This window comes from Sus scrofa, chromosome 5 (assembly GCF_054392235.1).
Source record: "Sus scrofa isolate SSC_HxYL_T2T_F1_AM1 chromosome 5, Sscrofa_HxYL_maternal_Yorkshire_Landrace_v2.0, whole genome shotgun sequence".
Lineage (NCBI taxonomy): Eukaryota > Metazoa > Chordata > Mammalia > Artiodactyla > Suidae > Sus > Sus scrofa.
Window position 1 is genome coordinate 92446465 of NC_139387.1, and position 20374 is coordinate 92466838.

At 40.6% G+C, this 20374-nt stretch overlaps 1 protein-coding gene across 12 annotated transcripts in view; it reads right to left on the reverse strand.

The window, feature by feature from the left end:
* The window catches only part of APAF1 (apoptotic peptidase activating factor 1), a 92237-nt gene that overhangs the window by 14462 nt on the left and 57401 nt on the right, over positions 1-20374 (reverse strand). For 7 of the 12 annotated variants that reach the window (XM_084957481.1, XM_021093024.2, XM_084957478.1 and 4 more), the window contains 5 exons: positions 17569-17697; positions 13701-13826; positions 12024-12143; positions 9177-9293; positions 6336-6461 (listed from right to left, as the gene is read on the reverse strand). In XM_084957481.1, the coding sequence (XP_084813607.1) occupies positions 6336-6461; positions 9177-9293; positions 12024-12143; positions 13701-13826; positions 17569-17697 (618 nt within the window). Of the gene's footprint in view, positions 1-6335; positions 6462-9176; positions 9294-12023; positions 12144-13700; positions 13827-17568; positions 17698-18979; positions 20270-20374 lie in introns of those variants that run through there. The other 5 variants (XR_014804265.1, XR_014804269.1, XR_014804267.1 and 2 more) reach the window with 3 other exon arrangements.

Genomic DNA, 20374 nt, shown 5'->3' on the forward strand with positions numbered 1-20374 from the left:
GCCAAAAAAAAAGAAAAAAAGAAAAAAAGACTTGAGAGTAATTCTAAAAAGAATTAGTTAGGAATGTCAGTATTTTAAGAGCCAAATAAGAAATGCTGAGGTAGGGTAAAGAAACAAACTTACTGGCTCCCCAAATCATCTCAGAAAAAAAGGCATGCAGTGTGACTAAACATTAAACACTCTGGACCATTACCACTAGGAGTTTTCTAGCTCCTTCCTACTTTCTGGACTTGAGGATCAGTGGCTACTATTAACAGCTCTTCCTGGTTGACTGGCACTGCCATTCCCAGCAGAGTCTGACTGAACGTTCATTCCTGAGGTTCTTAATGCTGCCCCTACATCAAGAAGTCAGAGAGCCTTCCTGAGCAGATTATTACAAAGAATTTGACGATCACTGAGGGGAAATGAAAACTAGCCTTAGCAGTTGTGTTGCAGATGCTTTCTGATAAGGAGATATGACAAGGATACTTTTTGTTGGACTTAAATGTACTGTGCTAATTGAATCTCCTTATATAACAGCTACACTTCCACCAGCATTAGTCAAATGCATAAAGACTGAGTTTAGATATGTCTCCACCATGAGCTATAATTTTGCAATGTATACATACGCACTAGATTCTTTTCAGCCATGTAAATTAAAATCTTTAAAATGCTGAAGAATCTTCTTATGCCAGTAAGAATCAATATATTTCTCATACCCTGGCTCAGGTGAACACAGCTACTACTTGGGCTTTATTTATTTATTTATTTATTTTCATCTTTTTTTTTTTTTTTTTTTTTTTTTTTTTGCCTTTTCTAGGGCTACTCCTGCGGCATATGGAGGTTCCCAGGCTAGGGGTCTAATCGGAGCAGTAGCCACCGGCCTGCACCAGAGCCACTGCAATGAGGGATCTGAGCCACGTCTGCAACCTACACCACAGCTCACAGCAACGCCAGGTCCTTAACCCACTGAGCGAGGCCAGGGATTGAACCAGCAACCTCATGGTTACTAGTCGGATTCGTTAACCACTGCGCCACGACGGGAAACTTGGGTTTTATTTATATCAAGGTAAAAGATCAAAAACTACCAAAACAGATCTCAATTTTCACAACTCTAGGTGCTATAATCAGGAGAGCTGATTTTTCAAATTTTGGCAATAGTTTTAGTTCAACCTGATAACGATTTACTGAACCCCTACTACATTTTAGGTATGGGGATACAAAGATGATTAAAATAATTGTCCAACATGCGCAGACTTGTTAATTAACTTGATTGTGGTGATTAGTTCACAAAGTGTACATATACCAAATCACCATTATTATACACCTTAAACATAATACAATTTTCTCAATTTTACTTCAATAAAGCTGGGGGGGGAGAAAACCAAATCTCCAATTATTTATTAACTAAAACATTAAAAAACTAAAACAAAAACCCAACCAGTCGATTCTTGGAAACACCTACCAAGAATTCTTTTTTTATGCGAATGTATACTCATTAAAACATTTTAAATGTATAAAGTATTCTGAGCAAAGCAGAAAAAGCAGAGGAAACATTTCTAAAAATAATCTAACTCAGATTCTAAAAATATTCCTGGAAATTATTTCTCCCCCTGGCTGAGAATAGCTGATCTTCAAGCAGGTCATAAAACCTATGAATTTAGCTTTTGATAGAAAAGGCTATACAATATACAATGTCTCAGCAGAATTTCGTCAGATGTAGCTTATTTCTATCCATTTCAAAGCCATCTGGAGAAGAAAGATGACTATTACACTGAGTTTCATAGCTAACACATCAGTATCATGGGAGTCTGTAACAAATAAGTTTCTGCACTGAAGCCAAATTTCATTCCAATCATATGGGACTCACAAAAACATAACATATTTTTCCAAAACAGTTTTTAATAGTGTAGTTAAATACGGCCACTGTAAGAAAAAAAAAATATATATATATATATACACACACACACACGTATAAAATAAAAGAATGCATACTAATTTCTGTTGAACATATGCATTTATCGCCTCTTCCTTCACTACTAAGATGACAAAGTCAAGAGAATGGGAAAGAAGTTGTCAACAGAACATTGGAAGCTATAAAGCAGGAGAATGGTGACAGACTTTACAGAACCAAGAAAACCTTAAAAGCATTAGACACTACAGAACTCCCAAAATGCTCAGAAGCTGAGGTCACTAAGTACATCCAGAAGTGGCAATAAGGGTGGGGCTAAAGAGAGAAGTGTTAGGAGTTCTGGGAAGATGGCAGTGCTGTGGCATCTTCCTGAAGCCTCTACTAAGCACAGACAAAGCAACTAAAATAGCAAATCCAAAAATGCACGGACCAGATCATGTAAAGTGACAAAGCATCCCCACAAACCACAAGATACAAGTAAGTGGGGACAAACTGAGAGCTTCAAGTCCTGCATGCTAATAGCATCTTATGGGAAGGAGCAGAAGGAAGAATGAGGGGTCTGACCAACCTAAAAACAAGAGAATCCCACAAAAGTCAAGTGACATTCACTGAGAAGTGCAGGGGACCAACGGGGAATAGCAGTAGAAACTGAGTGCAAGATGACTATGGTACAGCCTGGATGGACTAAAGCCATCTGTGCCCTATGAACACTCAAAAATACCCTGGACAATCCTACAAGGAGCAGAAACTAAGCAGAACAGAATCCACAGTGAGCAGAACAAGGATGATGGCAGCGAAGGGAAGGGAAGGGCAGATCTAAATAAAAATGAGGGAAGGGGATAGAACACAGGCATCTCATCAGAACAATGCCGGATTTTTAACGCTTCATGAAAACAACAGAGGAAAGAACTGCAGGACTATGAAGCTAGAAATGCTGTCCTTCCCTACCCCTCTAAAGAGTTCAGGAAAACTAGGAGTTCCGGTCGTGGCTCAGTGGTTAATGAACCTGACTAGGAACCATGAGGTTGCGGGTTCGGTCCCTGGCTCAGTGGGTTAAGGATCCAGCGTTGCCATGAGCTGTGGTGTAGGTTGCAGACCCGGCTCGGATCCCGAGTTGCTGTGGCTCTGGTGTAGGCCAGCAGCTACAGCTCCAATTCGACCCCTAGCCTGGGAACCTCCATGTGCCACAGGAGCAGCCCAAGAAATGGCAAAAAGACTAAAAAAAATTTAAATTAATTAATTAATTAATTTTAAAAAAAAAAGAGTTCAGGAAAACTAACTTTGTGTAAAAAGAAAAGAAGCCCACCAAATCCCAAAGTTATTATGAGAAAAAAGAAAATAAAGTGCAGAATAATGATCCTAAAACACACCAGAAAGAGGAATCTCCGGATTAAAGGGCACCAGCACAACTGAGGGTAATAGTGCAAATTTGAGAAGAGGGGGTCAGTGAAGGTTTCCATACTAAACACTGAGACCCTACCATACCCGCCCCCACCCCCATTCTCTTCCCCCCGCTTAGCTCTAATAACCTACCTGCCAGGTTTATAACTTCCAGGCAGAAGACCTAGGAGTCTGACAAGACCAAGCAAAAGACCTAAATACACTACCAACCAAGTTTCCCCCTCCTGATCCCCTTTCAGGGAAGGTCTCGGTCAACACACAAAGCTCCCCATCAGCCTGCTGGTGTCCCTCTCTGGGTAGTGAATGATCACCATAGCACGGAGGAAGGTCTTTAAAATGAGAAGCCAAAACAAAAACAAACAGAAAACTTGGAGGGAATAGCAACAATGCAGGGAAATTAAATTTTGAGGGAAAAAGTATGTATAATGCATATTTTATATGTATAATTTATACATTTATATATCGACCCATCCTCAGAGATGTAAAAGAAGGTATTTCATCTATGAAACAAGAACACACACTCTCAAAAATAAATAAATAAATAAATAGAAAGGACTCTCCAGCATTAAAAATAAAATGGTAAATTGAAAAACTCATTGAAAGGGTTGGAAGATAAAGCTGAGGAAAATTCCCAGAAAATGCGGGAGTTCCCTGGTAGCCTTGCAGGTTAAGGATCCAGCGCTGTCATGCTGGCGCTCAGGTCACTGCTGTGGCTCGAGTTTGTTTCCTGGACTGGAAACTTCCACATGTCACAGGTGTAGCCAAAAAAAAAAAAAAAAAAAAAAGATGAAATGTGGAAAAAGAAAACTAGATGATCAGTCTAGGAAATCCAGTACCTATCTGAACAACGGATGTTAGAAAAAGGAAGCATATGTGGGAGGGAGGGGAAATCAAAGAAATAATTCAAGAAAACTTCTATAAACTGAAAAACACTAAGTTTCCAAACTGAGAAGGGATAGTGAAAGTCCAAAACAATGCACAAAACAAACACACCAAGGCGCATCATCATAAAATGTCAAAATTCTGGGGACACTGAGAAGATCCCAGAAGCTTCTAGAGAGGAAGATTAGGAATCAGAATGGCTTCAGACTCCTCAACATGAGCTTTGAAACTTGGAAAAAATAGAACGTCCTCAAGGTTTTAGGGTAAAATAATTTCCAACTATATCCAGTTAGAGGCTGGATTTTCCTCAACTGCACTAAAGAGGAAAGGCATGCATAGTACACTTAGTCTATTTGGTCCCAATGCTGGCACTGATGACCTAAACACAATTTTGTTGTGACTGTGTTGGGTGATGGGGATTAACAAAAGGGTGTGCGTGCCTGTAGGACGGGGCTGGAGGGGGGGGCTAAATTTTCATCTTAATGCAAGAAGTCAGTAGATAAATCCTCAAACCTAAAACTCAGGAATTAGCATAACAAGGGTGCAATAAGGAGGCATGAAGGTAAATATCAAAAGAAATATCTAAAAGCGAAAAGTAATGCTTTAAGAGGTCCTGCCATGGTATAGCAGGTTAAGAATCTGACTCCAGCCCAATGCAGTCAGTTAAAGGATCTGGCATTGCTGCAGCTGTGGCTCATATTCAATTCCTGGCCCAGGAAACTTTCCTATGCCACAGGTGTAGCCATAAAATAAAATAAAATTAATTAAATGAGGAGTTCCCGTCGTGGCGCAGTGGTTAACGAATCTGACTAGGAACCATGAGGTTTCGGGTTCGGTCCCTGCCCTTGCTCAGTGGGTTAACGATCCGGCGTTGCCGTGAGCTGTGGTGTAGGTTGCAGACGTGGCTCGGATCCCGAGTTGCTGTGGCTCTGGCGTAGGCCGGTAGCTACAGCTCCGATTCAACCCCTAGCCTGGGAACCTCCATATGCCGCAGGAGCGGCCCAAGAAATAGCAACAACAACAACAAAGACAAAAGACAAAAAAAAAAAAAATTTAATTAAATCAAATTAAATAAAGTGGTGCTTTAGCAGAAAGAGAAATGAGGAAGTCTATTTTTTATAATGAGCCTTGCAATACTATTTGAGTTTTAAAAGTATGTGCACTAGGAGTTCCCACTGTGGCTCAGCAGGTTAAGGACCCCATATCACCATGAGGATGCAGGTTTGATCTATGGTCTCACTCAGTGGGTTAAGGATCAGACATTGCCACAAGCTGGGAGGTAGGTCACAGATGCAGCTCAGATTCAGTGCAGCTGTGGCTGTGGCACAGGCCTGTAGCTTCAGCTCTAATTCGACCCCTAGCCTGGGAACTTCCATATGCTGAGGGTGCAGCCATTAAAAAAAAAAAGAAAGAAAGAAAGAAAGAAAAGTGGAGTTCCCACTGTGGCACAGCAGGATCAGCAGAGTCTACAAAGCACTGGGTTGCAGGTTCAATCCCCACCCTGGCACAGTGGGTTAAGGATCCAGCACTGCCACAGCTGCAGCTTAGGTTAGGACTGAGGCTCAGATCTGATCCCTGACCCAGGAATTCCATATGCCAAGGGGCAGCCAAAATTGAAAAGGGAAAAAAAAAAGTGCCCTAGAACTTTGATAAAAATAAATGTAAATAAATAAATAAAGTACTTTAAGTTCTTTCAAATGAGCATAGTAGGCTTTAAGGCCTCTATATCCACAACCCTTCATTAGAGTAAACTATTCTTTTTTCACAAGATTTTATAATCAACATCTTATTCTTAAAGGAAAGAATAAAATTATTTCAATCAGATTTTACTACTGTAAAGGAAAATAAAATTACATAAATATGGCAAAAAGTATATTTATTGATACAAATTTAAATGAATTGTATTTCAATTCAGGTGGGAGAATCCAAATGAAATCTTGATCCAAATAAACAACCTCCCAATAGAGGGGTCTAAGTCAAATTGCTGACCTCGCCCTCAAAAAAAACTATGAAACACGAATGGGTTTCATTTAAGCCTATGTACATAATATATACAGAAGTCCAGAGTAATGTGATCTTAAAGAAAGGTCTCAGTACATATCAAAGTGTTCCTTCACTAGAGTCAGCATTCCATTTGCTAAGAGACTAACCTCCCTCTCACCTGAATTGCAGAATCATCAGAGCTTGAGATAACATTCTTTCCATCAGTAGTGAACTGGATATGCCGTACAGTGTTCTTGTGCCTAGTCCTGGACTGGAAGAGTCTGTTGTTTAGGAGTTCTAAAACCTTCAAAGTAGAAAACCACAGAAAATTAATGAAAAGAAATTCAGCAACATCCAGGCATCACACTCCAAAAATATTAAATCAAAACTAGACCACAGAAGGGTACAGAGTTTATATCTCTTAGTGCTTTCGGTTTAACTAAAGACACACAAATAAATGGTACAAAAACAGACATGCACATCTGTGCCCATATACATCCCCTAAAACAAAACACTCACTGGAATGACCAGATGGCAGTAGCAACCAGTGGTCCCTCTGAATACTCTCTCTACTACAGAATTCAGGGGTTCCCGTCGTGGCTCAGCAGAAACCAATCTGATTAGCATCCATGAGGACGCAGGTTCAATCCCTGGCCTCGCTCAGTGGGTGAAGAACCCAGCATTGCCATGAGCTGTGGTGTAAGCGGCAGGCGCAGCTTGGTTCTGGCATTTCTGGGGCTGTAGTGTAGGCCAGCGGCTACAGCTCCAATTCGACCCCTAGCCTGGGAACCTCCATGTGCCTCAGGTGCAGTCCTAGAAAGCCAAAAATAAACAAACAAAAAAACACTACAGCATTCATCAAGCAAGTGTCAGTGTGAGTTCAGCCTCAATAAAAAAAATGACATTTAAGACGGATGAGAAGGAAGAAAGAAAAAAATTCTGGGTAAGAGAGAAGTTAAGCTTTTTACAAAACACCACAGAGACAAGGAAAGATAAAGGATGTGGAGGGAGACAGGTGAAGGAAAAGGAGATAGGAGCAGCCGGGAGGCAGTGCACTGAGGAGACATAAAGGGCTAAAGATTAATATGCCAAATTCAGAGACGGAGAAAGTAGAACAGAACTCAAAAATAATGACTACGTCAAAAAGTCACACCAAAAAAGTAAATGTGTACTAAATAAATGCTAGGGATGTAATATACAACATAATAAATATAATTAAGAGTGCTTAGGTTATACAATAAAGTTGTTAAGAGGGTAAATCCGAAGAGTTCTCATCAAAAGGAAAAACATTATTTTACTCTTTGATTCTTTAGGTATATGAGATGAAGGATGTTCACTAAACTTGTGATAACCATTTCATGATTTAAGTCAAAAATTAGGCTGTACACCTTGAACTTACACAGTGCTGTATGTCGATTACATCTCAATAAAACTGGAAGAAATAAAAACTCCAAATATATATATAGAGAGAAAAAGAGAGCCTCCTCTCTACGGGACAACATGGGCTGGAGAATATTGGGGAACTCCTTATGACAATGAATCCAAAGTAAAATAAATGTGGCTGGTGCCATAACTAACAAATTTTAAGAAGTAATTCCAAAAAGCCCAGGTGAGAAAAAGTGAAAAAAGGAGCCAATGTCCTTTGAAAAAGTACTACGTAGCTGTAGAAAATGTGCGTTTATGATGAATTTCACTTGTGATGAAATCATTTTTTCACAAAATGATTCTTATTATACTTTTTCTCCTTACAACCTGATTTTATTTTATTTGGTCTTGTTTGGTAAACTAAGATTTTCAGATGGTAAACAGGTGTTTTGGGGAGTTTTTCCATCAGTTCATTTTTTTTTCATTATAGTTGATTTACAATGGCCTATCAACTTCTGTACAGCAAAGTGACCCAGTTGTGCATTTATATACATTCTTTTTTTCACATTATTCCATCACAAGTGACTAGATATCATTCTCTGTGCTATACAGCACAATCTCATTGCTTATCCACTCCAAATGCAATAGTTTGCATCTACTAACCCCAAACCCCTCCCCTTCCCACTTGGCAACAAGTCTGTTCTCCATACCGGAAGTAGGACATCAAAGACCGGTGAAAAAGGTGAACAGAGGGTACCCGCACTGACATTACTGATCAAACTGGCCAGAACCAACAGGGAAGCAACTTAGACCCCTCAACAGCTGACTTTCTAATAGGAAAAAAATGCTCTTTGCATAGGTAGCTAAGTATCTGAGACTGTTTGATATACTCAGAGAACAGCAAGACAAATGGGTAGAGAATAAGTTTAAGAGTAATAAAGGCAATCTGAGAAATATACAACCAACAGAACTGTGAGATTATTTTTAATCTAACAGAGGAATGACTAGTATATCCTAGAAAGCCTTATTTAGTACATAAGTCTACAACACCGGGGGTGTATAATTCCTTTTTTTTTTTTTTTCTTTTTTTACAGCCGCACCTGTGGCATACGGAAGTTCCCGGGCTAGAGGTCAAATCAGAGCTGCAGCCGCTAGTCTACACCACAGCCATAGCAACACCAGATTCAAGCCACATCTGCGACCTTGTGCCAATGCCGGATCCTTAACCCACTAAGCAAGGCCAAGGATCCAACACACATCCTCATGGATACTAGTCAAGTCCTTAACCTGCTGAGCCACAACAGGAGCTCCTATAATTCATTTTAAATAAAAACTAAACTGCAAGAGTTCCCATCGTGGCGCAGTGGTTAATGAATCCGACTAGGAACCATAAGGTTGCATGTTCGGTCCCTGCCCTTGCTCAGTGGGTTGACGATCCGGCCTTGCCGTGAGCTGTGGTGTAGGTTGCAGACACAGCTTGGATCCCGCGTTGCTGTGGCTCTGGTGTAGGCCAGTGGCTACAGCTCCGAATGGACCCCTAGCCTGGGAACCTCCACATGTCTGCCGCAGGAGCGGCCCAAGAACTAGCAAAAAGACAAAAAAAAAAAAAAAAACTAAACTGCACAGAAGGCCACTGCAGATGAGAAGTGAATACCTGAATGGCTCCATCATCGCTTCCAAACGCAAGGTACTGAAGATGTGGACTTAAGCAGCAGCAACTCACTTGGGCTTCCGTCAGATAATCAATCTGACCTGTTTTTCCATTAATGACCTAATGAAAAATAAGGCACAATCAGGTATTTGACTGTAAGAGCAGTTTTTGCTCTGTAGAACAGAGACTTTGACTAAAAACTAAAATAGAAAATAACCAACAAGAGCTCCCAGGGGAACAAAAAAAGCCCTAGTCTGTCCTCAGCAGCTGCATTTAGCAAATCATACTTTTATTTCCTTTCACTTTTGTGGTTCGTACACATTTTCATAAAATAAAACAAGCTTTAAAAGGTTTAAAAAGCAGCTGCTGTGCCTACCGCCTGAGACACATCTGTCTGATTTGTAATCCCACAGCCAGTTCCACACCCTGCTTCCTATTTCTTCACAAAGCTCTTTTTAGCAGATCTATCGTTTGTTAAAATACACTTCTCTGATAGTTGTCAAGGGGTTGGTGAAACAGGACCCAGACAGACATTACATAAAAAGACAAATTCAAATTAAAACAGGTTCTACATCCTCCAAATCACTCACAAAACAGTGTAAGTTAAGATTTTTTCCCCCTCTTTTTCTTTTGGGAAAGGCAGCACTAGAGAAGAACTCAATTTGGGTGGCTGGACTTGTGACATGTAATCTAGGAGTACCGAGTTTCATCATCTTTACCGAAGCTAATGATTTTTTTTTTCAAAATCCCACTAATAAAAATGCCTGAGGGAGTTCCCATCGAGGCTCAGTGCTTAACAAGCCCAACTAGTATCCATGAGGACTCAGGTTCGATCCCTGGCCTCACTCAGTGGATTAAGGATACAGCGTTGCCACAAGCTGTGGTGCAGATTGCAGATGCAGCTCGGATCCTGTGTGGCTGTGGCTGTGGTGTAGGCTGGCAGCTACAACTCCGATTCAACCCCCCTAACCTGGGAACTTTCATGTGCCACGGGTTTGGCCCTAAAAAGACCAAAAAAAAAAAAAAAAAAAAGCCTGATCACTCAACTAAAACATGTGACATATTTCTCAAACTTAAATCAACTATCAGATAACTCTAACTAAGCCTCACCACCTAAAAGCCCTGAATTATTTTTCATTATGAAATAAGCAGTCATCTTCACTTCAAGTACAAAGATTACAGAGTCAATCAATCAAGGTGGCTTTTTATTTACAATATTTTACCCAGCATTTTCTGATCTTTTAGACATTCAAAATGAAGACTGAACTACTAAAAGGTAAAATATCTTCTTTCTCTCAAAACTCTATTTTCAAATCTTTATAGTGACTAAAAGTCTAAACTCTCCCACAATCAATGACAAAGAATAAAATGATACTTTTATAGTCAGACTACTTTAAGTCTCAGAGCTATGACAATTGTTAAAGAAAGACTACACAAATTTAATAAAAGTAATATAAGAAAACCACAGTGGAAAATATCCTAAGTGGGGAGTTCCCGTAGTGGCTCAGTGGTTAACGAATCCGATTAGGAACCATGAGGTTGCGGGTTCGATCCCTGGCCGTGGTCAGAGGGTTAAGGATCCCGCATTGCCGTGAGCTGTGGTGTAGGTTGCAGACGAGGCTCGGATCCCGCATTGCTGTGGCTCTGGCATAAGCTGGCGACTACAGCTCCAATTTGACCCCTAACCTGAGAACCTCCATATGCCATGGGTGCGGCCCTAGAAAAGGCAAAATGACCGAAGGAGAAAAAAAAAAAAAAGAAAGAAAGAAAATATCCTAAGTGGAAGACTCAGTCTCCTGAAGATCAATAACGAGAAAAACCACATTTCATTCCACATCCTCATTTGTCCCAGAACTACAGGGCATTAGAAGCTCCTTATCAACACATTAAGGACAACAGTAAAACTAGTAAAATACAGACCAAGCCATATTTAGAGGTGTCTCACACCTTGACTCTGACCCCTACAGCAAAGGAGAAATTACCACACACCAGAGACAGTTTACTCTCAGCTCTCTCTCTCCTGAACCTGGACTCCACTTTGACCTTATAAACCAGCTTAGAGATTTTTGAAGATGAAAAGGACCTTAAAGGTGAAGAAAGTGAGGCTCAGAGATGTGATGCAATTTACTCAACATCACAGAACGAGCTACGATAAAGCATGAACTTGTACCTGGGTCTCCTGAGTGAACAGTCACTGTTTCCTCTAAGACATCAAGCTGAGCTCTGCAGCCTTAGAATTTGTTAAGCTGTCCTCCCTTGTCAGTCCGTCTCAAGCTCTTGCTACCCCTCATACCTTCCACCTGCATGCGTCCTCTATGTCTCCCCCTCTCTTTTCTGTTTCTCTCTCCACTCCAGTTGCACTTCACTATCTCATCTCATTCTCTCACACATTCTCGCTCCCTGTCTTTCAATTATCAACAGGAGAGGACGGAGGTGAAGCAAGGCATCAACTTGCTAAATTCCAAATACTGAGCATATCTGAGCCTCAGCTCAAGACCCACGTATTTATTCAACTGATACCCACTGGGCATCTGCTAGATATTAGACAATTATGCCTGATCAAGTCCAAAAACAAACAAGAAAAATTGTGAATTGAGAGATCAAAACAATTTTTCCAACTGTTTTCTAAAAAAAGTACTTGGAGTTCCCATCGTGGCTCAGTGGAAACAAATCTAACATCCATAAGGATGCAGGTTTGATCCTTGGCCCTGCTCAGCAGATTAAGGATCCAGTATTGCCATGAGCTGTGGTGTAGACCAGCAGCTACAGCTCCAATTCAACCCCTAGCCTGGGAACCTCCATATGCCACGGGTGCGGCCCGAAAGAAAGAAAGAAAGAAAGAATACTCACTTGCAGACGTCTTATGTTGTCAACTGCAAGAACCATCACTTCATTTTCTTGAAACACAACATCTATTTCTTGTTTTAACACTATCGCAGAGTTCTTACACACTTTCTTTGTCTCCCAGAGCTGATTAAGAAAATACAAAAACTAAAGTAAGATAACTGTTTCATCTAAAATAATGCAGACATGTCTTAGTCTTAGAACAAGACACAGCCATTCTTTACACGCCAATGCCTATACTGCTAGAAAATTTCAGTTAGATAATCCAGCAATAAATATATATTACATGCCATATAGTAAGAAGAATATTTATTAAGAGTAATGACTGACTGCTAAAACCAAAATGCCTTAGTATGAATTCTAGCTCTACTGAAAGCTGTGACTTTGGGCAGGTTACTTAACCCAGTGCTACTCAACTGTATCACTACACTCACTAAACACACTATTAACAGATTGCTTATGATGCAGCTGATTTTTTCTAAACAAGACTTCCTTGATGAAGGAAGCAGTGCACTGGTTTATTCTGGCCTATGGAGACTGGCACTTTAAATAGCACTGACTCACCCTTTCTGTGCCTGTTTCCTCAGCTGCAAAAGGAACTGCTGTGAGAATTAGCAAATTAACACAAATACAGTACTTTGTCCAAGGTCTGGCATACGGTAAATACTGAACGAATTTTAGCTTTAATTCGTACAAAACACTGTATTAGATGCTACAGGGACAAACCAGGGTCTCCAGCCTCAAAGAGCTTATAATTTAAGATGTCTGAACAAGTAGGAGGGGCCATAAAGCATTAGAGGCGAGGAGTGAAAACATGACAAGTACCGTGAGAAAACGACACGGGATATACGAACTAAAGGAGACAGACGTTTCCCCAAATGGGATACTAGGAAAGGCTTCTCCCAAAGCTTGAGGGGGACCTGTAGGATCCTTAGGATCTCAACAAGGAGAGCTACCGAGAGGCAGGGGTATTCCAAACATAACCCACAAGCAAAATTACAGAAGCAGGGAACTATAGCGTGTTTGGGGAAATGTGAGCCGTCCAGTGCAGCTCATCTGTACACATCACACACAAGAAAGACTGGAAGGAAACAGGCCACACCGTGGAGAAGTTCAATGGTAGACTGTGCAGTACTCATTTACTTCGGTAGATAAGGAAGCCACTATTTGTTTTCGAACAAAAATGACAGGACTGTATTGGACATGAGGAAAGTATCTTGGAAGCAGCAGGCAGAAAATCGAGAAAGAAAAGACTTGCAGCAGAGACTAATACAAGAAGGGCAACAGGTAATGAGCACCTCAACTTGAAATGGAAAAGTAGAAATAAATGATAGAGAATGGAAAGGAAGAATCCATTAGAACTGGCAAGTAATTGGGTGTGAGAATTCAAGGTAAAGGAAAGAGTCAGAAGTTACTCTGAGGAATCAAATGCAATCTATTTAAATTAACCAAAAGACACTGATCACTGGATTTCTCCAGCACGTCCCCCACAGTAACACTCACTGAACAGGTACTGAATGAATGAGATCTCTACAGTCCACATACCGGCACTTTTCAAGGACGAATATGAATCCAGCAGTTTCCTGATTTACTTCCCCCAGTACTGCCCAGCGATTTCTTCATTTGTAGGGGATTTAGATTACTATCATTAACCAGTAAAAAGAAAATCTCAGTATTTCTCACCCTGATTGTCTCGTCATCAGAAGATGTCAAAAACGATGATCCATCAGGAGAAAACATTGCACAATGAACCCAACTTAAATGTCCTCTGCAGTCAGCTACTTTTAAACATGAATCCATATTCCACAACTACAGAATAAACACAGCAAGGAGGAAGTCACATTCATAAGCATTTTGAATACATCAAGAGTAGCAAAAAAGCAAAATAATACAGTAATTCCACTTCTATGAGTACAGCCAAAAAACAAAACACTACCAAAAATACAAAATAACTTCTGTGGATCATTAACTGCATCATTATTTTTAACACCTAAAAACTAGAAACAACCCAAAAGACCATCAATAGGGAACTGACCGAATAAAACTTCATTCATCACAGAATGGGATAACATATAGCTATCAAAAGTAAGGAAAAACACACCACACACACCCTGATCATGACAAGTCTCTGGGATATGTTGTATGTACATAAAAATGCAAAGAAGAGTATGTACATTTCTGCAGAATATATAATATATATACTATTATATGCAAACTATACTAAATGAGATGAAAAATAAACACGTGAATACAGAGATGGATACAGATGTGATATATATAGCTGGATATGTATGGATATATACTACATGAGTAGACATCTGCTCATATATGCAAAAAGAGACAGAGCGTTAAAACAGAAGGGGGGGGAGTTCCCATCGTGGCTCAGCAGTAACGATCACAACTAGTATCCATGAGGATGTGGGTTCAATTCCTGGCCTTGCTCAGTGGGTTAAGGATCCGGTGTTGACGTGAACTGTCAGGTCACAGACGAGCCTCTGATCCAGTGTTGTTGCAGCTCTGATTTGACACCTAGCCTGGGAACGTCCAGGTCACAGGCATGGCCCTAAAAGGAGGTGGGAGGAGGGAGAGTGGAAGGAAAGGAATAAGGATAAAAGTCAGACTTCCCTGAATACAACTTACCATAAAGCTCTGATCTGGAATCACATAAACGTTTTGTTTTTGTTTTTGTTTTTCTGGCTGCTCCCCTCAGCATATGGAAGTTTGCAGGCCAGGAAGCAAATCTGAGCCAGAGCTGCAACCTACACCACAGCTCCAACAACGCCGATCCCTACCCACTGTGCGAGCTGGGGATCAACAAGCACCTCCACAGAGACAAGCCAGGTCATTAACCTACTGCACCACAGCAGGAATGCCTATCTATCTAATGAGGTGGGGTGTTTTTTTTTTTCTTTTTTTTTTTTTTTTTTTCTTTTTTGAGGAGAAGCAGCTCGCTTTATTTGCAGGCAGAACTCCTCTCCTGTAGCTACCTTCAGCTCCCTACAGGGCAATCCTTTGGTAGCAGCCACAATCTTTCCAGGCTCCATAGCCTTCACAGCACCCCTTCATGCTGAGGCAGCTATGCAACCCCTGGGGCAGGGACCCTGGAATGAATTCGTGGGGCCTTCATCTTAAGGAAGCATGCGAGGATTGAGAATAATGTACTTTAGAGAAGTGATTCCTGTCAAAAGCAGTCACTTCTGTGCTTTCGTGTCCTTCTAAGTCAGTTTTTCATTCGTTGATTATGCTTGTTTTTAAAAATATAAAAAATAAAAAGATGAACATAAGTAGCTTTCATATTCCAACTATTTTCCAGTCATCTAATCCTTATTTCAAATTATTATAAAACTTCAAAATAAATGAATATGCTAACTGTACATGTCTACGCTTCTCCTGTTATTCATGCTTATTACAAAGTGTCAATGTCTGTCACCAGCCCGGCTGTATTTTGTCCTGAGCTCTGCAGCAAATCACTCAAATATATTGCAGCCTAATGAAGTACCATATGTGCCTGAGTTCCTCTCATTACACTCTAAATTACAGACCTACTTTATGATTTCAGAACTAACATGGACAAAACAAGTACTTCATCACATGCCCAGTGGTTCAATCAGCGAGTTCTATGGTTACAAATGAGTTACGCAAAATTTTCTCTGCATTATCTCTAGAGTCCAAGCTGGGACATACAGAGCTAAGGCCAGAAATGAAAGTGCTTCCACAAGTGAAAAATCTCCCTTGAAAGTCCTTCCTTCCCTCCCCTCCTTGCTCTCTCCCATCATTTCCTTGTCACTCAGAATCTCCAAAACCAAGTCCCTACATATCAAGAAGAGAGACAACGTTTGCCATATTTTTTCTTTACTTTTTTTTTTTTTTTTTTTTTTTGCTTTTTAGGGCCACACCTAAGGCCTATGGAAGTTCCTAGGCTAGGGGTCAAATCAGAGCTACAGCTGCCAGCCTACACCACAGCCACAGCAAGGTGGGATCCAAGCTGCATCTGCAATCTACACTGAAGCTCACAGCAACACTGGACCCCTGACCCACTGAGCATGGCCAGGGATCGAACTCACATCCTCATGGATACTGGTTGGATTCGTTTCCACCGAGCCACAATGGGAACTCCCAGTGTATTTTTAAGAATAGCAGAGGACAAGGATTTTAGAAATGACAGGAAAGGCCGAAAGAAGGACTGCTCCTTCTCTTCTCCTAAAATCCAGGCACGATCCAAGAAGGGGAAATTTCCAACCCCACCTATGGGTAAAGTGCAAGATCTCCTGGTAGCTCTGAATCTTTCCATTCAAGGCCTCTGCTGAAGACAGCACTGCCCGGAGCACAGACTTCTCCCCTGGTTGCGAACAGGACTGGAGCTTGCTCACACTCACTGCCCCTGGTCCCGGCGGGAGGATTCTCAGCAGGGAAGTTCTTCGGTGTTGCCCACACCTCTGTACTCAGATTTAGAAGGAGCTTACAGAGCTCATCCACTCACCCTGGTCTTACCTGCACCTCCACACTGAAGGGCTACAGCTCAGCCACCCTCCAACCACACCTTCACACATAGGGCAAGGTTGGCAAACTGGCTGGAAATGGAAGACGCAGCACAGAACAGTGAAGAAGTGCTTGCTGTAGTCAAGCTTCCTTTCAAGGGAGCCTGGGAGCCAAATGAATTTCCCTCTTTTCCAAATAAAGGCCCGTCCCCATCTCCTTGGATTATGATCGCAAGTGGCTTCAGTTACTTGGTGGTAAGACTCCCTACTCAGGAGTGAGTAGTAACAAAGCCTGGAAACACTAATCCACCTCTGGGGAAAATATCAGGGAATTCACTGCCTTTGGAAAAATTAACACAGCAATTCACTGGGTAGAATTCTAGGTACAGACACAATATAAAATCTATCAGGTTAAGGGCAGAATTAAAAACAAGAAATCACTTTGTTAGTGCTTAGCAATGAAAATCCTAGGTTAACCAATTCCAAATTCAACTTACTCTTCTCAGTGATCTAAGAAATCTGCACTGGACTCATTTCTCATCATTTCTTTTACAGAAGAGTCTATGCCTAATATTTAAAAGATGCCATGTTTCTGCCTAGGAAACCAGTGGTCATTCTATTGTTTCCCCAGACCCTGGCACATACTGACTATTCAATAAATGCTTGGGGAAGGATACTGTCATTCTCTGTCATACCATCCAACCAAGTTTTCAATCACTGCTAAAGTATTAAAGCTGTCAAAACGAAAAAACAGCTTTGGATATTCCCTTGTGGCGCAGCAGTTTAAGAATCCAGCATAACTCCAGCTGTGGAGCAGGTTGCAACTGCAGTGCCAGTTCGATCCCTGGCCCGGGAACTTCTACATGAAATGGGCACAGCCAAACAAACAAACAAACAAAAAAGCTGTCAATGTGGCTCAATGTCTTAAAGCTACAGGTCACTGTGCCATGAAGAAAACACTCTATCATTTCTCACACGAACAGCTTCAGCAATCAGCGATCTAAGCAACCCATTCTTGGTCATCTTTGTCCCTCTGGAGACCCAGAGTTCACAGAGCAAATTCAACTACTCACCTCCACACAGTACTGGGACAAAGCCACTACTGCCAAATGGTTACTGGGGGAGAAGTCACAGTACTGGATGGTGCTGTGATGGCCTGTGTGGATTTCTGCCAACAGGCCACCTGTATGAATGTTAAAAAGCTGAAACATAAAACGGAGAGATAGCTATAAAAGCACAATATTTTAAAAGATAAGCTCTATCCAAATGAATCTAAATTGATTTCTAAAAGAACACCTTCCCATTTCAAACATAAAGTATGTCTTAAGAAAAAAAAAAAAACTACCATTACTGATAACTGGCATAATTATTAAATACAAAAATATATAAATTAACATACTTTTTAAACACTGCTCATCTTGAAACATGTTTTCTATAAAGGAAAACTTATCACAGATGATCTCTCAAGCTGGCCTAGAGAGAAATAAAAACCTTTGTGCATACAAATGTATATACAATCATGGACTTGGAGAACAGACTTGTGGTTGCCAAGGGCGAGTGGGAGGGAGTGGGATGGACTGGGAGCTTGGGGTTAACAGACACAAACTATTGCATCTGAATTGGATAAGCAGTGAGATCCTGCTGTATAGCACAGGGAACCATATCTAGTCACACTTGTGACAGAACATGATGGAGGATAATGTGAGAAAAACAATGTGTGTGTGTGTGTATATGTGACTGGGTCACTTTGCTGTACAGTAGAAAATTGACAGAACACTGTAAACCAACTATAATGGAAAAAATTATATTCAGAACAGTTCTCCCTAATGCTTGTTTAGTCAAAAGAGAAAATGCATACTCATAAGCAAAGATGATCAAAATAATATATAGCAGAGGCTTGTTAAAATGAAATTAGTTCAATCACTTCTATTCTTCTTCAGAGCTACCAAATTACTTCATTATCATCAACCATTTCCCCCTTTTTGAACCAAAAAAAGCCATTTTTGAGTAATTCAAACTTCATTTCATTTTGAAAGATTTTTAAATACTGAACATACTCCTCCACAGTTTTTGCCAAATGATAAAAATGTTCATATCAATATACAGGAGATAGATTTAAGACCAAGGCACAGTGTTCAGGAAGGAAAAAAAAAAAAAAAAGTTTCCAGTGGGAGCCATGAAAATGTTTTGGGAATGCAGAGCCCTGAGAGCACACACAGATGGTAAGCAGCACTGCATCAGGGGCCAACAATAAAGGACAGCAAATCATACTTAAAATGCTTCCCAGGACAAGTCGTTCTTAAAAATTAGAGCTGAGAATGGTAGGAAACTTGGCAAGTATGGAACAGGCAGCTGTCCCAATTATTGGGTAGCAAAAGGAAAAGACCTAACAACACGAGTGGATGGCTAACACACAAGAGTTGGAAAGAAATGGAGGAAAAGAATAGAGAGACCGAAGAGTTAAGAAACTGGAATCTACAGTGGTTAAGGATGCTCTTAAGGGAGCTTTATTTTAGCATGCTAACATAAAGAGCCGGCCTACAGATTTTTTGAACAGAAAGCACTTCACACAATATTAAATCATTTTCCTCTCTCACTAGAACAGATATTTTCAAATGTTCAAATCTTGCTTAACACCATTAGTCAATAGAGGAATACAAACCAAACCACAACGAGATGTGACTTCACACCTAATACAACAGTTATAATTTTTTTAAAACAGAAAAAAGTGTTGGCAAGGATGTAAAGAAATTGGAATCCTTGTATAGCTGCTAGCGGGTATAGAAAATGTTACAGCCACTATGGAAAAGTGTGTTCTTTCTCAAAAAGTCCAATATAAAATTTCCACATGACCCAGAAATTCCACTCCTAGGAATATACACAAAAGAAGTGAAAGCAGGGGCTCAGACACTTGTACCCCAGTGATCTTTGGCATTATTTACAATTGCCAAAAGGTGAAAACCCAACGACAGATAAATGGATAAACAAAATATGGTATACATCAGATTTTACTAATCGTATTACTATACCATTAATCTAGATGGGCTGTAAGATTATTATTCAGCCATAAAAAGAAATGAAGTTCTGGTACATGCTATGACAGGGATGAACCTTGAAAATATTATGCTAGATGAAATGAGCCAGACACAGAAGGATCAATATTGTATGATTCCACTTCCATGAAATATCTAGAAAAGGCAAATTCATAGTTTAGGTTAGAGGCTACCAGGGACTGAGGACAGAGGGGAATAGGGACTTACTACTAATTACCAGTTACAGTGTTCCTATTTGGGATGATGAAAACGTTTTAGAAAACTGGCAATAGTTGCACAACATTGTGAATGTAATTAAGGCCACTGAATTGTATATTTCAAAATGGTTAAAATGGCAGATTTTACAAATCTTCAAATCTTGTAAATGCAGTGGTTGCTTTCCTTGGGGGGGCAGGGGGGGCTCACCCTCAGCACGTGAAAGTTCCCAGGCCAGGGATCAAACCCAAGCCACAGTAGTGACCCGAGCCATAACAGTGACAACACCAGATCCTTAACTGCTAGGTGACTAGGGAACTCCAGTGGTTGCTTTCTATTTTTACAGACTTTAACAAACTTAAGATAAAAGGAGATATTTTTCTTTTGTTTTTTTTTGTGTGTTAGGACTGCACCCACGACATGTGGAAATTCTCAGGCAAGAAATCGAATCAGAGCTGCAGATGCCAGCCTACACCACAGCCACAGCAACACCAGATCCAAGTTACATCTGCGACCTACACCACAGCTCACGGCAACACTGGATTCTTAACCCACTGAGTGAGGCCAGGGATCGAACCCACAGATCGCATGGATACTAGTCAGGTTCGTTATCTCTGAGCCACGACAGAAC